The sequence below is a fragment of the Penicillium maclennaniae genome (genome assembly GCF_028827695.1).
Source record: "Penicillium maclennaniae strain IBT 15551 chromosome Unknown utg000002l:1.0-2354659.0:1.0-2356205.0, whole genome shotgun sequence".
Taxonomy (NCBI): Eukaryota; Fungi; Ascomycota; class Eurotiomycetes; order Eurotiales; family Aspergillaceae; genus Penicillium; species Penicillium maclennaniae.
This window is the reverse complement of record NW_026623214.1, coordinates 851884-873633: the sequence shown is the minus strand read 5'-3', so window position 1 is coordinate 873633 and position 21750 is coordinate 851884. Positions and strand designations below refer to the sequence as shown.

Sequence of the window (21750 nt, the reverse complement as noted above, 5' to 3'; positions counted from 1 at the left end):
GATGAGTTTTTGTACAGCTTCAGAAATTGCGGCGTGGGCGCAATGATGAGCCACTTAGTCGGCTCGCCTTTCTTTCCCCTTCACCGCTGCTTCTTGTATCGCTTATGACCGCACTTGCGGTTGCATCGACTCACTGAACGCAACAGGCAGACGAAGTGAGTCTCCGAGGACGTGCCCGCTCCGCTGACCTGCAGTGCGCTGTTACTTTGACACAATTTGGCGAAAAGAAATTTGTGTGGCTTGATAGATTCCAACGGAAAATTGAGGGAAGAGGCGATGCGATATTCTCGTGGAATGCGGCAGCGCTTAAGGATAGACCTGCGGACAGTCCTCTTTCGTAATATGAGCTCGTCGGCTCATTTGCTAGTTTATGGTTCGAAGCTTCATGAAGTACGGCATTTACCGACTATCTAAACAGTCACTTCACTGTCACTGTTGCCTTTGTATTAGATACTTAATAAAATGAGAAAGTCAATGTTATCTTTACTCCGAGGTGAGAAGGAAATTCTTGCTACATCCCCGAGACGACGCCGATCGCAACCTTGTGCATAGTCATAATGTTTCCCTATATAACATCGGTCTCCACATATGGATCGTATCACGATGAAAAATGATGTGGTGAATCACCGACCCCCCCTGTCAAAGCTTGACCAGGAACTAATTTGACTGGATCTACCCCGCTCTCACCTCGCACCTTACACAAGCGCTATCGAGTGCAATTTCGTATTTTCTGATATCCAAAGGAAGCGATGCTCGCAGTCTATTTCCATTTCCGCTCATGGTCTTCTATTGGGGGACCATTATTAGTAGCATTCGGTTCGGCACGTCCGATCTCCACCCATCAATAATTCCATGGGTCTTGACCACCATGATGACCTCCCGAGCCAAAAAACAATAACCAGAGACGAGTATCTTCACACTTTGTGTTTGATAAGCGGAAATGATTTATTCAATTTGGGTAAGAAGCATAACTTTGGCTTGATATGTATACAGGCAAGTCAAGAGAAAATCATTGCTCATATTAACCGAAAGTGTAGATCTGGGTTGATCAACTTCAGGCGATTTGTTTCGTAACTAATTTCCGAATGCAGAGGATTCTAAACCCATGTCCCATGGGTGCGAATAATCTATCAGTGGACGCGTTCCGGACATTCCGATACTATTCTGATAACCGAAGCTCGTAAGCTCAGTCTACCTCACCCCAATCCAGACATTAGTGTGCATTGCAAGTCAATTTCTGCTAGCATAACAAGGAATTGAGAGTCCCCGAGCTGAGCATCTATTTGGACCAACTTAGCAAAATACCTGCCTTGCTTTCAATTGTCAAATAGCACTCAATTCAACAGCGGCCATATTATCGCAGTTCTCGACTTTGACACAGGGGGGGGCTTCCTCCCCGATGGGAGTTCCAATATCGTTGGCCGTAGCTCCAATATACCCATCCACACATTGCTTGCGTCTGTTGGAATCCTCATACATGACACAATGCGTTTCAAAGCTCCGCAGACTCCATACGAAGCGCCGCGGTCCGGACTAGAGATGCCACTGTCATTGGCGAAGGAGAAAATTCTCCCATGGACAGAGAGGAAAGTACTATCTGGCGGCGGGGTATCTTTTCAATATGCCAATATCTCATGCTGACGTCGTAGACTTTCAAGCAGAAGCGGCGGAAGCGTTACGGATAAGTGGTGAAAAAAGGACACACGATGAAATATAAAAACATTCACTTCTTCCCTTAGTCTAATCACCGTAACTTCTTACATTATTCAACTTCTCAATTATCTTAAGATGACATAATACAACAAACAATCAATCAAAAACATGACATCTTCCATCCAACATGGCGTGTCTCCTCTGGCCTCCACTTCCCTTCTCGGTCTGCGAAGGACGTCAGATCTGATGGAGCAACATGCAGTTGTCTCCGGCACTGGGGCCAAAAGCTTCAGTCACCCATACCAGCAGACGACGAAGACATCCAGTGGAGGGGATGCCACACTCGCTGACGTAGTTCGCTCGCTTGCACGCCGAGACAGCGACGACATTGGGGCTTCCAGAGTATCCGATATTGACTATACTAGTCTGCTTGAGTGGATTCGGTGCGAGAGAATGAAAAAGCTGCCACCTGAGGGAAGTAGCTACGACAAGGCTCTTGTATGGGCAGCCTTGTTCGTCGAGCGCGTGCACTCGTTCGATTTGGGGATCGAGCAGTTTGCAGGTGACAGTCATCTCGCTGCTCAGCTCTCGTACTGCTACTGCGCAAGCCTGCTCGAGGTACGTCCAGGATACCCAAGCCTATTGAGACGGTTTATTGATCGAGGTACAGTTGGGAGAGGAAAACGCCCCGGCACTTATGGACCTCTTTGGATTCTTCTATCGCTGCTCAGCTGGACTCGGCAATTTATTGGATCGTGCTGAGCTCTTTGTGGTCTCGCCTGATATCAAGGATCAACTCATCCTGGCGCTAGCTGATCTGGTCACCCTCGTTGTCTGCGTGGCTACGCACTTCCACAAATCGCTGCTCGCCTCGCAGTCAGTCTCAATCGACATCTACAGTACTTTTCCTGGTCCAATTGATAGTTTTCGCGGCCGTTGCGAGTATGTTTCAGAGCTCATGTGGCGTCATCAATTAGCAAGGGAAGGTCTCGATGGTGATAAAGGTATACTCGCGCACATCCTTTCCTTGATCTCAGTATTTTTAGTATAGGCTGATGCAATGTAGCTGTCAAAGTAAACACTTTGAAAGGCTGGCTGCAGCCGGAGGATCCTGTCCTTGCCAATGCCACTGAAGCAACGGCTTCTTCGGCCCAGGAACGAGAGGAAGCCACCTGCTTGTGGGTAAAACCATACCTGACGCAATTCTTGAAGGGGGAACATCAAGTCTTTTCCATCATCGGCAAACCTGGTTCTGGCAAGACAGTCCTGTCGACTGTCGTCAATGACCACCTGCAGCATCCTGTCGGAGGAACAAGATACACATCCATACTAGCACCTATCAGTAAGAATTTGCGTCTCCGGTTTACCACCCCACAGCTTTATTAATTTGTTACACTAGACGGTCGAATTCCGGCAAACACAACGCCGTCCGCTGTCGCGAAGATGATCTTGTCCCAGATGTTCAGCAATCGCATTGGTAACTTGCAGCTGTACCAGATCTTAGCCAGCACCTATGATCAGAGCCAGCGATGTGTTGATGAAACCTCTTATGATGATCTCTTGTGGAACGCTTTGGCGAATGCCCTCAGTACCAGTGTTGCGGGTGCCAAAGAGCTGGTTCTGGTCGTCGATGGCGTGGAAGAGGCAAGTTGTGGAGAGAAAGCTTTACTGCGCCGACTCCATGAGGCTACAGCCAAAGCCTCTACCGTGAAGCTGGTGGTACTCGCGTCACAGAAGATGGACTCTATTGCCTCTCAGACAATTGTCCGAATTACGTCGGAACTCACCTTCGACGATGTTGCAGCCGTGACTCGTAAGATTCTCCATCAGAGCCACGCGTTCAATGCCATGTCCGCCGAGGATCAGGAAGTCATGGTCGCCCGCATCACGGAGGCCTCCGAAAGCTCTTTCTTGTGGGCAAAACTGACTGCCAAACGTTTGCGTGATGAACACCCACCAAACGAGGCTGCGCTTTCCAAATCCATAGATAGCATTGTTCGGATGGGCAACACAATCAACGATCTTGTTGCACACACCCTGCATTCTAAGCTTGAGGAGGCTACGAAGAAGGTCTTAATCTGGCTGGCCACTGCAGATCGCCCTCTTACCCAGCAGGAATTGGCTGCTCTTCTCTCCATTCAGACCGAGAAAGCAGCTGTCGCAGGAAATTGCGATATCGATTTGTATCATCTGCTCAAGCCGGTTGCCTCGCTTGTCTTCTTCCATCATCACCTGATCTATCTGAGGCATGGGCAGGTGCGCACTGCGATTCTGGATACTTTCTCCAAAGGCAAGTTCCTGCCGGCAATCAAAAACAGGGATGCAGACTTTGCGCAAAGACTCCTGCTTTACACGAAGCAGTGTGTGTCAGAAAGCCACGACCTATCTCTCACCCCACTGGATGAGCGGCTGACGGAACACCTGCTGGAGAAACATCCTCTGCTGGACTTCGCGACTCGCTACTGGGCGGCTTATGCCAAAACTGCGTTCGCAAGTACTAGCGATCAAGAGATCACGACTGCTGGAAAGAACTTGCGATCTGTCTGGCCAACGAGTCCCACCTTACCGCTTTTGGAGATGACTGTGTGGGCGAGCAAGGCAACTCCATCGCTTCGGTCAATACACGGAATTCAGACTCGACTTTATCGTCAAATCTTGAACAACGACCATCCGGCCACTTTGCAAGCCATTTTGTCTCAGGCCATGTTCTACCGAAAGATCCAGACCGCATTGCCTGTTGAGAGCAGCCAGATCTTCTACAATGCGGCAAAGCTCAGTCAGACGATGTTGTCTATTCGGCACCTCATCACTATGGAGATGACGCAGTTCTTCTTAGAATGCACAAGAGATCAAATGACGGAGTCGAAGACGGAAGTTATGATCCAAAGGGTTGAGATGCTCCAGCTGCTGATAGAATGCTACAAGGCACATTATGGTGCAACGAACATAAAGGTCACCTCCACGTTGACTCAATTGTCCGAACACTATACTCTTATGAAGGAAGAAAGCAAAGCACAAGAAATCACTGCTTTGCTGCAGGGATCTACAACCGAAAGTAGCAACAAGCGGAGCGGATCTCAGCAGACGGACGATTCGTTGTTGATTCAACTACACGGCCGCAAAGATACGACAACAAGTACAGGGAACCGTTTCATATTGGATGGAGAAGAAGTTGACGAGCTGATTACCTGGTCTCTTGACTTGGAGACTTTCATGGCCAATGCCGAAGAACATATGTCGGCGGGTCGGGTAGAAGAAGCCGAGCGCACATACGTGGAGCTTTGGCAGAAGGCTAGTCAGAAATATCGACTGAGCCACTCGACTGAACATAAGGTCATGATGTTGCGGGCCGTCATCATGTATGCCCAATTCCTCAAAGGTCAAAAACGAGACAATGAAGTGGCTTCGATTCTTGCCAGCTTTTGGGGAGAGCATGAGCAAACCATTTCCAGTGCAGAGGAGTTGGTGTCCAACTTCATGCAGCTTGGACAAATGATGAAATCCGTGGGTTTGTCCGTGATGGCACTTGAGGTCTTCAAACACTGCGCACAGAGCACCAATAGCCAGAGTATCCACAAAGAGCTGGAAAAGACCATCCAGTCCACGTCCCAGGAACTTATGCAAATGGCCGCCAGCTCGTCGTCTGAATCATCAACATCTATCATGACGGAGTCGAGCCTCAATGAAATGGTATTTAACTCGTCCATTGTCGATCAGGTGTCCACCACGGCAACCACCACGCTGGTCGAAATGTACTTGTCCCAGCACCGGTGGCGCGATGCAACCAGCATGCTCAAACGTGTATTGCGAAGCCTTTGGCCTGAGTTATTTGCGCCTTCACTTGAAGACGTGACCAGACCGTCAGCGCATGTTGAGTACTGCTTTAAGCTTGCTGAGCGCCTGGCTAGCTGTTACCGCTCCCGCCGTCGCCCAATTAAGGAGGAGGATATTAGAACTCGGATTTATCGAGCAGCTCGACGTGATCGAGCTGCGAGTGAAGATCGAGTCTTGACGGAAGTCACATCGAGCCTGCTTCGTCTGTACGAGCGGACCTCCCAGAACAACAAGATCATCAGCATTCATCAAGACATGCTGCATGACTATACTCAGAGATTCGGCAGAGAGCATCCAACTGTGATTCAGAAACTCTGGACGTTGGCCGAGATGACACGACCGCTTCCCATTGCAGTCGATTATTATGCTCAGATCGTCCAATGCTTAAACAAGGGATCGGAAACGTGCCACCCTGATGCGTTCGAGCCACTCCTCATCGTGGCGACAGAATATTTGAAGCAAGGTCGATATGCGGACGCGTTGAAGCCGTGCCGGGTACTGTTTAACAGCCTGCAGAGCCCAAAGACTAGCCCAAAGTTACGGGATCCAGGGTTCGTCCAAACTATTTATGAGCGCTATGTGCACTGTCTGCGTGAGGCTCATAGCGAAACCTCAACAATCCACGATGTGACTGTGCAATATCGCAAAGCGTGCACCAGCATCTTCGGCGTCAGCTCTTCGATCACCATTCAGGCGACCAAGACGCTGGCCAATCTCTGCCAAGAATCCAAGCAGTATGAAGGCGAAGCAATCCAGCTCTACGAAGAACTTCTGCAGATTAAATCCAGCGATGTTGAGATCGACCGCCACGGCATCCGCGAGAATTTGGATGCTATCTACGAGCAGCAGAATGCCTCATTGACCGCGTCAAAAGTGGAAACCATGACTGCCAAAGAGCTTCAGAAGGTAGTTTCTATTCGCTCTCAACGCCTGACGTCCATCCGCTCCAGCTACGGGTGGGCTCACGAGGAGGCCCTTTCTCAGATGGAAGAGATCGTCTCTTTGCGAACCAAACAGGGGGACTCACAGACTGTTCTCTCCATGTTACAGGAAGCTACGACTCAGGTGTTGTCGACCGAGAGGTCCTCCGTCAAGCTGGCGGCAGCAGCCAAAAGCATTGCATCTAGCTACATCGCGGCCGGTCAGGTACAGCGAGCCAAGGAGCTCTCACACGATTTGTACCGCCAGATCATCACCAGGGACACTAGCAATGCCAGCTCTTTTGGTTTTAATGAGACTTTGCGTCAGCGACTTGGCCTTGTTTTCCTGGCCCAGCTCGATTACAGCCTTCAAGAATTCGAGGATTCTTCGGTAACGATGAACGAGATATATGCCGCCCTCACTGCAGAGTACATGTATTTTGAGCAGTTCCGGAATGTCATCGGAGCAGAGACCTGTAACCTCCAGAAGACTGCGACCACGGTGGCTCACCTGCACGCGTTCTTGCTCGGTCGCGGCCGCCAGTCCGCCGCCAGTCAAGTTGTGGACCAGTATACTAGCTTCTTCTTGAAGACCCAGGGCTCCAGCCTGAAGATTGACCTTCACCAGGCGAAGGTTTTTATCGAAACAGTTCTTGACTATTTCAGCACCCACACTTCGCGCGACTTCATTCGTTCAGTGGCCATCGCCGCTTACAACCGGGCAGCCCTCCTGCTCGACTCTGGGGAATACCAGTCCGCCTGTCATCTCGCATTCGTGTCGATGAAGTTTATCGAAGCCCACCACGGCCTTTCGGCGCAGGCAACCCTTAAATTGGTCTTCAAACTGGGTCTTCTTATCGCGGGCCGGGACCTGGACTCGGGCCTAACGACTTCAGTCAAGAAGTACATGGTTAGTGTGTCGGCGACTATATTGCGTGATACACTGGCGTACTTCAAGTCACACAATGTCGAGCTCGCACAGCTGGATCTGGCTCACGTAAATAGCCTGATCAAGGTCCTCGATGAACAGCATGACTACCACACCTTGGCCTGGGTCCTCGGTTCCCTGTGGGAAAGTCGGGACACTCATGCCCTTTCCCAACCCCAACACGCGTATACCCTTGCTCTTGGTCGCATGCTGGTCATCACACGCTACCTCACCGGTGACTACACTGCATCCGTCCGGCTCGCAGAGGATATCGTGTACAATTGCGCACGCGTCCATGGACCTCGCCACCCGAGTACCGTTGAGATGACAGTGCTGCTATCGCAAATGTACACTAGCGTCGCCCAAGGCTACCAGAACCAGAAGAGTCGCCGCGAGCTGGCCTATCGTTACTATCGAAAAGCAGCCGCTCTGCATGAGAACGCCCTGCGCGTATTCATCGATCCGTCCTCGGCTGCTCCGACCGAGATGGACGTCGAGGTTATCTCCGGCATGTCCTCGTCCTCGTCTTCTTCCAGCCCAGGTGAAAACGGGGAAGAAGGAAAACATGTTCGGCAGCACTTGCACATGCTCAAACTTGCTGTCGAGCGTCTCGGAGATTGGCCCAAGGAGTATTCTGAATACGAGCGACTTAGCAATGACCTGTTCCGCACATTCGCGAATGATCTCGAAGGAGTGGACGGTGTCGATAAGTGGAACTTGCAGTCATTTGGGGCTGGCAAGGCTGAAGCCAGTGACGACCTTCTCTCATTTTCCCACGAGCGCCTGGCAATTGCTGTTTGACGGTGATGAAATATGTGGACAAGAAAGTCATGTACATTCACTTTGTGAGATTTAATCGTTGCCTTTGATCTTCCTGACAAATTGAACTCCATCATTATCTGCTCTAATACCGTCTTCACATCCAGGGTACCTTCGCATAATCCCTCACATAAGATCGTCGGCGAGGTAAGATACACGTCGATAGATGGCTAGATTTCGATCGACCTACTACATGCTTCTCTTCCGACAATTGGCCATCATGAACAAGCAAATCAAATTCATCAAATCTATTTTAAGTGCGAGTGTTGGCCGCGGTCTTTTAGTCGGCTTCATCGGCAAAGTAGCATGATTCGGATGGGCATGCTTCGGCTTGTTTTCAGAAACATGATGGCAAAGTGTCAGAATATGCAAAAATACCATTCATGTTGCAACTAGGCAATTGGACATTCTGATGATCTCCCATCCTTTTCGAAATGCCGCGTGCGTCGCCTCAAGCTCCGGAATGCGGCGGAATCGTTCAAGGGGAAAAGGAGATACGAGTCACGTGGGTAGAGTGGGTGATATTTCTGAGTCCAACAAACTGGGAAATGAAGATAACACTTGCATACAACCCGCGTTTTTCCCCGGGCAATCATTGACTGTTAGCCTCAGCGTAGACTCGGGCTGTCTTAGAGCACAGAGGCCATTGGTGTACGTAGCTTAGTAGGTCATTACAATCTGAAATGGCATGGGGTGAGGCATCAGCCCCTGAAAGGCAAGTGGATCGTGGCTTGTTTAACCCGGCTGCCTAAGACAGAAAAAGAGCTAGGGGCTTTCGTAAGGTCGAGTCTTTCTGTCACCCTTCGATAGCCCGGAGGTAAGTGGGACATCCTCCGTGAAGCGGTGGGGGGCCAAAGAAAATTAGATTTGACTTGAAATGGGAAGGAAGAGCATGCAAAGAGTGCATCGAAGGCCTGCATCTTACCCTATGGTCACTTCTAACTGAGTTCCTCGTGTTGAGTTTCCTGTTGGAAGATGATCCGCGGCGACTTGTTTCGAGGCATATTTCCTATGCTCCCACGATACTGCCAGGGCCATTAGTCCTCCACAGATCCGAAGACCTCCACAGCGCGGATCACAACAGTAAATCTGGGCCTTAGATATTCCTATCAGATTCCATATCAACAGCATCAGGCGCCTTCGAGCAAAGACACAGAAATGCTTGGTTGAGCTTGGTGGATTGCCCCACTAGTCGCAACCATTCGGATGAATGTTTCGACGCCTTACCACCCAATGCCGGCGCTAGCGTCGATGAATACGCATGCTTCTGACGCTATATTTAAAAATCCCCATCGCGCGAAATGGGGCGCCCGCTTGTCCTATTTGCTTTTCAAAATGCCTACGCGTACTCCTGACGTTATATGAAACTCCCTTTCGCGCACGATGGGGCTTCCGCTGGTTCCCCTCGCTGTTCACGACTTGCTCATGGCCGTCTGTCCCTAATGGCGTCCCCTGGCTTCTTCTATTAGAGATTTGTACAGCAGATCTGGATTCAGCGTTACTCTCGACAAATCTCCATCTTCGTCAGACCCACTTTCACCGCCTGGAAGCCTTTCACCGTCACGATGCACGTGCCAGGCGTCCGGTCTCTGTGGAAGGGCCTGCTGGTCACACTTCTTTTGACCAACCGTGCCAATGCTATTGATCTTGATGTCACCGATCAGGGTATGTGAGATCGACCATGTGCTTGAATCGCAGATGCTGGCATGCCGTTTTTGGCAATTGGTGGCGTTGGCGGGCTGACCCCTTGGCAATTGGATTATAGATTCCCTTAAAAATGCCGCCAGTACGTCTGTCTATGCGATGATGACATACTATCATGGCAATGAAACAGGTCAAATCCCTGGAGCCTTCCCAACGAAATGGTGGGAAGGAGCCGCACTTTTCTTGGCCCTTTTACACTATTGGCATTTCACCGGCGACACCACCTATAATGACGAACTGAGTGTGGGATTGGAATGGCAGGCAGGAGAATGCGATTACATGCCCAGCAACTACAGCGCTTACCTCGTGAGAAATCTAGCTGCATACCAATAATGCTTTTAATTTGCTGAAGTATGCTTACAGGGAAACGACGATCAAATGTTCTGGGGCCTGGCAGCGATGACCGCCGCCGAAATACAATTCCCGGACTCTACTGTTGGCGAGGGATACTCATGGCTGTCGCTTGCTCAGGGTGTTTTCAACACGCAGATTGCCCGGTGGGACACCACGAAATGTGGTGGTGGATTGCGATGGCAGATTTGGAGCTGGGAGTCAGGGTATACGATGAAAAATGCCATTTCGAATGGCGGCTTGTTTCAACTCTCCGCGCGCCTGTATCGCTATACTGGCTCAGAAACATATGGCAACTGGGCTCGTAAAATCTGGGACTGGTCGGTAAGCTCACCTCTTGTTAGTAACTCGACTTGGAACGTGGCAGACTCGACCGAAATGACGAACGATTGTACCACCCAAGGAAACACTCAGTGGTCATACAATTATGGCACATACTTGATTGGCGCTTCATACATGTATAACTCGGTAAGTCGATCGGATGCCTTCGCTTCTGTCATCCTCGATACTATCCTTGAAGCACCCTTTGGCCTTTCCATGTGCCTTATTACAGCCATTGGAGACCGCTAACCCGATTGCGCTCTACCAGACAAATGGAACCGAGCAAGCGACATGGAAAACAGCGGTCAGTGGTCTATTGAACCAGACATTGGACAAATTTGCTCCGGCTAGCAATGGCGGGATTTTGGAGGAGATCGTGTGTGAACCATCGGAGGTATGCAACAACAACGAAGTCCTCTTCAAGGGACTTGTGTCTGGGTGGCTCTCATTCACCGCTCTGGTGGCGCCCTTTACCTTTGATACCATCTTGCCAAAGCTACAAACCTCAGCGCAGGCTGCTGCGAAGTCTTGTACAGGTCATAACAACAATACCTGTGGTGTGCGCTGGTACCAATCCAATTACGACGGATGGATTGGTATGGAGGAGCAGATCAGTGCCACCAATATCTTTGTCGCTAACTTGATCAACTTCGAAACTTCTGCCCCGGTCACTTCGACAACTGGCGGGAACAGTACTGGAAACCCCACAGCTGGCACAAACGATACGCACAGCAGCACTGATAACCTCCCGACAATAACCACTGCTGATAAAGCCGGTGCCGGGATCTTGGCTGTAGTTTTTGTTATTGGCTGGGTCGGTTTGATGGGATGGACTGTAATGGGCGGTTGAGCTTTCTGCCCTGGGCATCCAACAGATTTTGGCGTTCTACACTTCCAAGATTGGGATCTGGGAGTTGCAAGTTCTTGTACCAGCAGACATGGGTCGGCGTTTGTTTTCTTCTCTGTACATTTTCTCTCCCAATGATATCTACGATCAACTCGGCTCCACCGAGATGATACGTCCAACATGGCACACATGAACAGACTTAACTGAGAGTCGATCTCTGCTTGCCTTTTTGGAAGGACATATATTGTAAAGAAAAGATCGATTGGATGAAAATAAGGATCGCAAGTCAAAGCTTCGCAAACAAACATACCGTAACAGGAATTCACAGGTGGTCACCCGCCCAACTACCGACCTGCCGGCGTGTATAGGTTGTACAAAATCAGTGGCTCCAGTTCACCTTAGTGGACAGGAGTGCCCTTTTCCCGCACCTAAAAGCTGTATGTACTCGGAAGTAGCTCGTACGTTGTCATACATAAAGTGTTACCTTTGAGAAATATCCCTAAAGTATGCCAGGTCATTGTCTCTCCGGAATGAGATAAGCCCCGCTTCAGTGTCGCGGCCAGTCTTGGAGAGAGCAGATGTATAGAAGATGAGTTGGCAATCGGGTCAAACTTGTACCAGCCTGATGATTGCACAGATTATGATCGAAAAGTAAACTGTCATTGATTTGATGAAGAGTCTATCAGAAAACCATCTTCTACTTTAACAAATAGAAAGTACACTTAGGAAAACGGGAGCATTTTGTCGAATTTGAAGTTGTTCAGCCTCTCAGAACCAGCCATGAGCCTCATTTTCAGAGCCGCACTTGCGGTCCTTGAACAGAGTGGCAGTATCAAGAATAGTGTTGTTGCTGCTAGACACGAACTCATGAGTCATGTGAGTGCAGTTGTGGAATGTGATCTTGCTCCATCCGTAAGCGGTATCCTCAGCGTAGACAGCGTAAGGCTTTAAAGGTGAAACAAAGTTGTCCAATCCGTCGTAGTGGCCGGGGGCGGCGGTGGTAATGTACCACGGAGATGAGGGGTTGTTAAGACCGGCGGGATCAATGACATAGTCATTCAAAGGCTGATTGCGCTCGTAGAAGTGGGTGTGGGCTTGGATGACCAGATCAACGTTGTACTGAACAAGCAGAGGTTCGAAGACATCCTTGCACTCGGTACAAACCGTGGAGCTGCTGTTCTTGGCACTCACATACCAAGGACGATGTACGGCTTAAGGGTGAGATCCGTCAGTCGTTTTTGTCTGCTCAGGTATGGAAGTAAAGTTACTTACCAGCAATGACCCAGGGTGTCTTCTCACGGTCCACATTTGCTAAATCCTTCTTGAGCCAATCGATCTGCTCGTTGGGGTAAGAGCCAAAGGGACCAGAGTTCATGCCTTCCGAAGAACCGGGTTCGTCAGGGCCAACAAATCCATCACCAATATCAGTCTCGGTGTTCAATTGGATGAAGTGAGTCATGCCGTGGTCGAAGGAGTACCAGAAGTTCCCGACTCCACCAGATACATCGCTAGGCATGCGATAATGGTTGCGGAAGCCCGTGAAGTTGGTCTGGCCCACGGGGCAAATGCTGACGTTGTAAGAAACGCCGTTGTCGGTGGTACCGCCGTTATCACCTGGATACTTGATGAGCATTCGAAACAATCAAGAGACAGGGTTCGAAGAGATTTTAGTCGCTTACAGTTCGAGTCGTGGTTGCCAGGTCCAACCATGTACGGCCGATCGGCAGTCAGGGCCATCATCTCATCGAAGTACTGATTCAAGAGAGACTCATACAGAGCCGGTCCATCACTGACAGTAAAGTTAGGAAGGAAGCCTTGGGCTTCTTCCTTCAACCAGTAATCGGCGTAGGCAATGTCACCAGCTGTCAGGCAATCAATTAGTATGATATAAGGGAGATCAGCCTTGTCATAGGGAGAGCTTACGGTGCCAATAGAATTCCCACTCTGACTTCATAGACTGCAAAGACTGAATTGTGTTGTTGTCGTTGGGACCCAAAGGTGCGTTACCTCCATTAGGACCAGTAGTGGTAGTGAGTCCCTCGGGACCCATCAAGCCCAAATCACCGCCAACCGCGATGGTGAAGGGGGTCTTATCACCAGGCACACGGGCGGTCTTCATGGTATAGATCTGGGTGGAGTTTCCACACTGCGGCTGATAATAGTACATAGTGTTCGGCTCCAGACCAGTAATCTTCACATGGTTGTTATAGGTGGTCGAAGTGGGATAGGTGACCGAAACGTCTGATTCGGCCCACTGCCAAAGAGCATTGGGGTGGCGACCGTAGCGAACATAGGGATGATCCAGCTTGGAGTAAGTGTTCCAACTCACAGTCATACCACGGTCTCCCGAGTAGGCCAAATGGGCCTGCATCGGAGCGGAGTTATGGGTACATTTGAACTCGGTGGGGGAAGCAATGGAGGTCGAGGCGCAAGCAGCAAAAGCCACCAGCATCGACTTGGTCCATCCACGATCCATGTTGAAGATTGCGTTGAGATTGATACGAACAATGAAGCAGGACTTCCCATCACAGGCTTTTATATCTACTCCGGGTAAACCATTCCTAGTCGGTCTAATATCGGTAAAATTTCATGACTTCCAAGTTTTCATGCACCGCTTGAACCATTCTCTGCATCTAGAAGGTTGTACCTGGCTTTTAAGCTTTTATTGCCGAACAAATCCGGCAACATTCAATTTTCCCAACAGTCTTATTGAACGTCAGGACCCTGAAGCTTTTGGCTAGGCATGTGGGGGCTAAGCATGGACCCTGACAGCCCCACTGACTCCGGCCTCGGCTTCACTCAGAGCCAGTCATCCCTACAACGTGGTTGATGGCAGAACATGCATGTAAGATAAGTTGCTCTAAAACCTGGCTATGAACCCTGAGAAATCTCGGGCGTTGATCCACAGTCCGCGCCAGAACGCCCAGAACCCCTGCATAGCTGGTATAGGTATTTATGCACAATGTCAGCCAAAGACCTACCACTGGATGCCAGAAATTATATATAATTCTATTGAATGTCTGATCAGATATTGGCAAGCATAATCGAATAGGAAGCGTTCTGTTGTAACTCGGCGAGACTGTTCTTCCAAGCTGTGTCTCAAACGGCCATTTAAGCAGCGTGCCGTGGCCGTGCGGCCATGAGATGCCCGAGCAACAATATGCGAAGAAACTATACCCAACTCGAGATCACCGGTCTGAGGATGCGATTTAATTCAAGACCTCAGCTTTTATCGTGGCAAGGCTGCTCTCTCGTCTGCCGCCTCGGTGGTTGTACATCCAAATGTAGACCCATGGCTCATGACCTTTCTCGTTGCAAATAAGAAGATGAGCTTTACCCCTGAGCCAGGTGGATGATGGTGTATCTGATTAATAATTCAACTCACTCAAGGAAAATCGAGGATCATTACTGAATGGGATTCAAGGTATCGCAGCGCTAAAATGATTCTTCGTTCTAACTGAAAATTCTTCTTCCATAACCTCTTCCTCTCAATCAAGAAAGGCAAACGCTATCTCTTTTAACTATAGACATCATACTATTACACCCTAAGAGACACTGTCCGCTGATAATCCAGCGGTAGCAAAAATGCGGCGCGAGATCACTTCGGGCCTGGAGATGTGCAACTTTCTTTCCGCACATGTCCGCCAGCGAATACAAAATCGCCCAGGCGGTCTGTTAGCGCGAGATTTGCGAGGTATCTTCAGATTGCGGCGGCTGGTATGACTGATGCAAATCAATTATCCAAAATACGACCACATTTTTCAAGCAATGCCAAAAAAAATAGAAATGCATGGATTATGTTTCCCCAAATCACAAGAGTGTTGCTCAAAAACTGACAACCCTATTTTTAATGGGTTCTGTTCCAGCCATTGTGGGACTTCAAGTCCTTAATCAGGTCACCATTGGCAATATCATCGAGGTAATGGCGTTGATCCTATGCGGCGCGGATTGGCTGTGCGGCAGAAGAATTTTGGCGTACTTCTCGTATTCTATGGCCGAAGCAGAACCTCACAAGGCAAAATGGACACTGATGTACCGAAGTTTTCGGTCATGAAGATGCTGATCCATACAAAGCGCAGAGATCTTGATCGGAAATTTGGAGAGCTGGAAATTCGCGCGAGTCTAAATGACGCAGCGCTTCAACAGAACATAAATGTAACTCTTACACCCTTACAAGTAACGTGGCACACAGCGAAGAAAAGTGTCCAGGCTCAATCGGTAGGTTATATCTCGGGTTGATCCTTTCTTCCAGCCTGTTACCGTTAGACACCTGAACACACAGTTAGATTCTGAGCGCTATCGGGATCTGAAGCAAACCCTCTATTTTGAACAATTGCCATTCCTGATAACAGCAAGGGTAGCTGCGCCGCGAGCTGCAAAGGCTTAAAGCATTGGTGGGGCAAGCTTGAAAAGCGATCATGCTTCCATATGCTACTTTTGTAACTTCAGTGACAGGCACTTTGTATCAATAAGCTCGTTTCACGCTAGGTTCCTTTATAATTGCATACTCACTTGGCGGATTTGTATATGAAACGTAACGGTTAGAATGCAAGTTACCCAAGAGCGAGTCTGAATACAGGATATAAAACAAATTTTTTTTCATTGAATTGCAGTTAGTCGGGGAAATGCCTCCACCATAGGGCAGGAAAGCTTTGATCGCATATAGTTTAAGGTTCTCTTACATAGACCCAATGTCGCGGCTATTAACTAACACTGAGAGTTGAACTGAATGTTGCTTCAGCTTGATTCGGCAAAGATCGACCTAGTGAAGAAATTCAAAAGGCCCAGCCGAACTATACATTCGTCGCAGTGATGATCAATTCACGAAATTTGACGTCTCAATCGTCTTGGCCTTTCAAAGGACGAAAATAGCTCTATCCAGTGTCCTTTCTACGCGTTGTGGCCGAAATACATTCTAACCTCAAATTTAATGAGATCTGCAACCAGCGGAAAGTGATGCCAAGGGTTGAGGGCAACTCCAGTTTCGATTGAGACCGGCAAAGCTAATGCACATAACCTTACATGTCATCAAACCTTATTGGTTGACATCATAATTCAGCTCACGGCGGTCCGAAAGTCTGCTTGAGACCAGTCGTCTGATGGTCGTCACCTCAAAATCATGGAACAATTTCCGGACTTCCAGATATTCCGGTGAGGCTTGCTGCGCAAATTTTAGGGCCTTAAGAGATCTCGAGACTACTTCGCTGCTTGCCACAGTGATAATTCGCGATAATTCAACATTATCCATGTAATCTCAGAAGCTCAGCGCCTACCTAGCTCCTGTGTTATGAAATTCGCAAGAGCCTTGATGTTGCCGACTTCAGTACCTCCGCGTTAAATTATATTTTATCCATAAGGAGAATGGCACGGAATCGCTAGTCTAATAAATAGCTCATTCCGCGAAAAGCTCAAGGAATTTGAATGAGCGACCAAATATTGCTGCCTTGTTCAACTCATTGTTCGCTCAGAAAAGAATCGTGTTCATGTGATTTTTGGCTGTGATTATTCTGAGCTAGCGATTTCCACTTTTGAAATTGGCGAAACTACATCTTCTATTTCGAAGGGCTTTCATGCGGGCACCCTTTTCTGCATGTGTCTGAGCACCTGGAAAAGGACTGGGAAGACCTATCATTGCTGTACCTCTACAAAATGGTGTCAAATGAGAATTCTCCCCGTATCCTTGCTACCACGTACCCCTCTAAGGTATCTGGGAAATCGTCGCCCATGAGGCGGACCTTGGACCAAAGGAAATCAATGATCATGTGATGAGTGCGGTTATCATGACCATTTAATTATGGCTATTCATTTTTTATTAACACGAAGCCCAGGTGCTTACATGTGAGGAACAGGCTCCTAATTAAATTCTATCTTATCTCCTCGCAAGCAGGCTGGAGATTCACAAGCAGGCCAGATAAAAATATCGCCAACATGGATGAAGTGATGTGAAAATGGGGTTTTTAGTCCTCTCTATCATGGTTACATGGCGGCTGACTGCTTGAACACGCAAAGCTCAATGATCAGAGCCCAAGCAATACGGCTGGGATGTTCTTGTACGTCTGAAATTCCTGAGATACGTCCAATGGATATAATGACAAGCACTGAGACCCAGAAGGGTAGCCGTTTAATGTAGAAATTATGATGGCTGCATGCCGAGCGGGCATGTTGAGGAACCCAGAGTGCGGTGGGTGCAAGGAGACTTACTGAAGGACCCAAAGAGCACAACGCAAAGTAGCTTGGTCAATTTTGGAAGGGAACTAATTTATAGGACTCTGGCTTGAAGGGGTCAGTCAAATGCCATGATCAGCAATTCAATGATTTACCTCAATATAACCTCGCTTGGCCATAGATTAGAGACGCCGAACAAACTCCGTAACTCTATTCTCTCGCCTGTGTTCAATCGCTTACTAGATATGAGTATTATAATATGAGTTATATCTCTCAAGAGTAGTTTCTAAAGGTGGAACTTGAAGTAGTACACATGAAAGTCAACAGACCATATCTCGGATAAAAGCCCCACTGCAACCAGCATTGATGAGGCTAAATCAGGAATTCCATTCAATTTTGAGACTGGCACTAGACCACTCCTCGCATGTGAAGAAAACAAACATCAGTGGAACAGAGCCTTCATACAGCGGCGTTGTGCCTGGAATTGGGCATAAAAGTGCGAACATGGCTGCAAGCAGCAATACTAGACCTACTATAAATTTGAGCATGTCTGTGTCTACTAACCAGCCAATCCACCGCTGGGTTGATGTCAGAACTTTCTTAGACCTTGGCTTCAAGTCATCGCACGTAATGTTATCGGATGTTTGGATCAGATATATGATCGTCATGCTCTCTTTCCCGGACGATAAGAACGATCTATGGTTTGCAAATGGACGGCGCTTCTGGTCAACTCTACGCTTTGTGATGATTTCTCACAAGGGATGACACGAGACTACCTCCTATCTACAGGCCTAATGAAAGTCGGACGGAACCCGACGCCGCCTTTGCGGCGTTGGAACCAAGGTCGGTTAGACTGTGATCAAAGGGGGCTAGAGTTTGGGATATCCGACATTTTTAAATTATCATATGCTTGACCTAGCTGAGAAGATGGGTCTCGTGAACGGAAAATCTTGATATTGATAATGAGGGACTTTGGGAATTCCGGGTGGGGTCTCATTTTCACCCGGGCGGGTGAGCAATAATCATACGGCATCTTCGATTTAGGCAGCGATCTTTTGTTTCTGAAACTTGCAGAGCGACTAGGTTTCGGGTAGGGATTTACCCTCTTATTTTGGGTTCTTGCCCGGCGATAATTTTCGAGATCGACGAGTCTATTTTGATCACCCTATCCGCCGATAAACATATGTCTCAGTATCTACGCGAGTATTCGAGCTAGCAAGTTGTCTGACACTATCGAAATAGGGGATTCTATGCACATACATACTACAACTGCGCAATCAATATGAGAAGTCTCATTTCTTCTGGCTCAGATTTGCCAAATTACAGTGTAAATTGGAGTAGATGGAAGTAAGACATCAGGGTAAACTTCGGAGTTTTCCTGAACCCAGACAGGCAATAGCTGCGTCGATCATATCCACAACAAATCACGTGCCGCTCTCGATCTAGAAAGCAGCAACGGATTGCAATGACATTTGGAACCAAACTTCCGCATTGCAGAGACAAAACATCGACGATGGTCCAAATGTAAATAACAGAAGACGCTGGACCCCCATGGTAAAGATAAGAGAACAGAACAACCTTGCAAACCCGTGGCGGATGGTGGACCACCTAAATGACCTTGATATGCGGAAAGTATAACAAAAACAACTTGGCAATGGACACACAATATAGACAGGAGAGAAAAGAAAATGAAGATGGAAAAAAAAAGATATAGCTAGGCGCTGTCAAAGTATTAGAATTAAAACACGCTGGTATGGATGCGCCCGCGAGCTGAACCGAGGGCAAGGAAGCACAGATCAGGGATTACTGATTGGTTGGAGGAGAGAAGGCCGGATTTTGATATATGGTGACTTGCAGAGTTGTTTTGGTCATGGTCCGGTCAAATGCATTTTTATTGTTGGATGTAGCCTGCGTAGTTGAAGGATGGGTTGCCGAATTTGCCCCGAAGGGACTCGAGGGTTTGAGGGTTCTGTTGCATGTGGTCCTGGGCCCCGGTTTCTGAGTCGGACGGGGCGAAGGTTGAGGGCAGACTTATGGATGATGCATTATTGCTATGGGTGTATGGGATGGAAGTGGCGCCGTAGGGATAGGGGCGGTATTCTTGGGCTGCGGAGACGGGGATGCCTTGCAGGGTGGACATCGGTCGTGCGTGGGGGGAAATATGCGTGTTCATTCCCAATCCGCTGTAGTCCTTTTGTGTCGACATGGCTAGCTGTGACTGGTAGCTTTGAGGTTGCGTGCCTGCATGGATTCGATTTGTTAGGACTTGCTGTGGAAGATATATGGGCGAAAGGACAAACCTAGGGTGCTCATGTCGTAGGGCATCTGTGTTCCTTGTGAGTCTGTTGGTGACACTGAACCCTCAAACGGGTGGTGCTGGTCATATGCCGGCATCATTCTGCTGTGATGTTGAGGAACCCCGTACGGTTGCTGTCCGTAAGGGAGACCGGGCTGACTGGGAGCGCCGTATCGACTGGGGAGTTGCATCCCATGGTGGAACGATGGGGGCTGTGCGGACGACTCGGACAAACTGCTTGATCTGGTAATGGAGTAGTCGCTGCGGATGGTTCTTTGTAGATCGGACATGGACGCAGAAGCAGCAGGTCGGCCGTACATCATGTTTTGCGATGAGAGTCCATCATTCCGTCCCTGCCCAGCAGAGGACATGTAGGTTCCTGCGGTCGATGCAGAGCTGAGAGGCGAGACAAGATAGTCATCTTCATTCGGACGCTGAACAAAGTCAGTGCGAAGCCCCCTCAGGGCTGCAAAATCTGGATTTGGCGCTCCATAGTCTTGAGGGGAGGCAATAGGTGTCTGCCCTGTCGACCTGTTCTCGAACGGTGTCCTCAACACTTTCGTCGTGTCGAAATCATCGGGAAGCGCCCTTGACTTTAGCATTCTTTCGCGATCGTTTGTGGTCAGACGCTTCAACTTCGCCCGTCTGGGAGTCATTGTTAGACGAGACCTTCCTTATCCGTGGTGACTTTCAAGGCCTACCTGTTCTGGAACCACACTTGCACTTGCCGAGGCGTCAATCCGGGAATTTCCTTAGACAAGCGCTCTCGATGAGCAGCGTCTGGATGAGCCTGACGAGTAAATTCGCTCATTAAGAATCGAGTCTGATTATGTGTCAAACTGAATACCGAGTCAGCTCTGGCATGAAGTTGGAACGAAGAATTCTCGAAGTCCTACCGGAATCGCTTCATCTTTTTTTTTCTCCAGCGACGGCGACGTTTGAATATCATCGGGACCGGTCGTTCCTTCTTTCTCATCCGTCGGACTAACAGTAGACTCGTGGTCATGGCTGTCCTTTTCGTCAAGGCTCATCGAATCATTCGTCGAATCTCCGAGGTGACTAGCACCGAGGTGCGGCCTTGCCATCGCGAAGTTCGCGTCATTAAGACCGGGAATTTCCAGCTTCACTCGGGGTAACATGTCGTCCCTCTTGATGCCAGGTCGCTGATGGGAGATCTCTCTCCCAAAATACGCCCCGGATGCCGCGGTGCTCACAGGCACCGGAGTAGTCGAAGCATTCTCAGCTTTGAAACCAGCGCGCTGCATGTTAGATGGCAGATCGATAAAAGTACCGATAGAAGCACCAGGCTCTTTTCCCCTCGACAGTGACAGTAGCGGTGAGACTGTTCTCGGTGCTGAAGGAAAGCGGTCTCCGTGACGAGCAACTGCGGACAGATGAGATAGGCCTGCCGATAGAGGCGACGAGACGGGCGAAGTTAAAGAAGGCACCCAGAGACAAGGGCCACCGATTGACATGGTAAATCTCGAGCCTCACGGGGGGGTCTGCAAAGTTGAGAATACCTGAAGACTCAAGTCCCTAGTCTACCAGATACGAGTCGAACTTGACCAAGAATCAAACGCACCGAACCCACAACACCGACGACACGAAACGAAACGGTAAAAATCCAGGAAAGGACAAAAGAACTAAAAAAGCGCCGTCTTCCCCGAGATGAGACAAGAGGAGGGGTGGGTCTGATCGAAGTGCCGGGGACGCCTGCGCAACAGATTCAGGGTGTCTTCAATTAAACGGAGTAAAGGGTGAAGCCAAATCAAACTTGCAGGCCTCGGTATAAAGAAAAGGGAGGGGTCGTGTATTTCAGTAGGCGCCGGGAGATTGATGCCAGGGAAATGCGTGTCCGCCACTGGACCACTGGACCAAGACTCGAAGATACGTCCAACGGGAGATCTCAGAT

General features: G+C 49.0%; 4 protein-coding genes across 4 annotated transcripts; 2 read left to right on the top strand and 2 right to left on the bottom strand.

Annotated features, from left to right (window-relative positions):
• Positions 1–1821: 1821 nt before the first annotated feature.
• Positions 1822–8136, top strand: N7477_001544 (uncharacterized protein; the record flags this gene model as incomplete). The annotated part of the gene is made up of 4 exons (XM_056963207.1): positions 1822–2271; positions 2324–2657; positions 2720–2995; positions 3053–8136. The coding sequence occupies 4 exons, from the start codon at positions 1822–1824 to the stop codon at positions 8134–8136; spliced, it is 6144 nt and encodes a 2047-aa protein (XP_056826126.1).
• Positions 8137–9719: 1583 nt separating this feature from the next.
• Positions 9720–11380, top strand: N7477_001543 (glycoside hydrolase family 76 protein; the record flags this gene model as incomplete). Its single annotated transcript, XM_056963206.1, has 4 exons — positions 9720–9819; positions 9920–10164; positions 10222–10677; positions 10763–11380. The coding sequence occupies 4 exons, from the start codon at positions 9720–9722 to the stop codon at positions 11378–11380; spliced, it is 1419 nt and encodes a 472-aa protein (XP_056826125.1).
• Positions 11381–12145: 765 nt separating this feature from the next.
• On the bottom strand, positions 12146–13853 carry N7477_001542 (purple acid phosphatase family protein; the record flags this gene model as incomplete). Its single annotated transcript, XM_056963205.1, has 4 exons — positions 12146–12588; positions 12650–12991; positions 13057–13239; positions 13301–13853. 4 exons carry the CDS (start codon positions 13851–13853, stop codon positions 12146–12148), a joined length of 1521 nt encoding a protein of 506 aa, XP_056826124.1.
• Positions 13854–19433: 5580 nt separating this feature from the next.
• On the bottom strand, positions 19434–21103 carry N7477_001541 (homeobox domain-containing protein; the record flags this gene model as incomplete). Its single annotated transcript, XM_056963204.1, has 4 exons — positions 19434–19783; positions 19843–20483; positions 20540–20661; positions 20735–21103. The coding sequence occupies 4 exons, from the start codon at positions 21101–21103 to the stop codon at positions 19434–19436; spliced, it is 1482 nt and encodes a 493-aa protein (XP_056826123.1).
• Between the last annotated feature and the right edge of the window lie 647 nt (positions 21104–21750).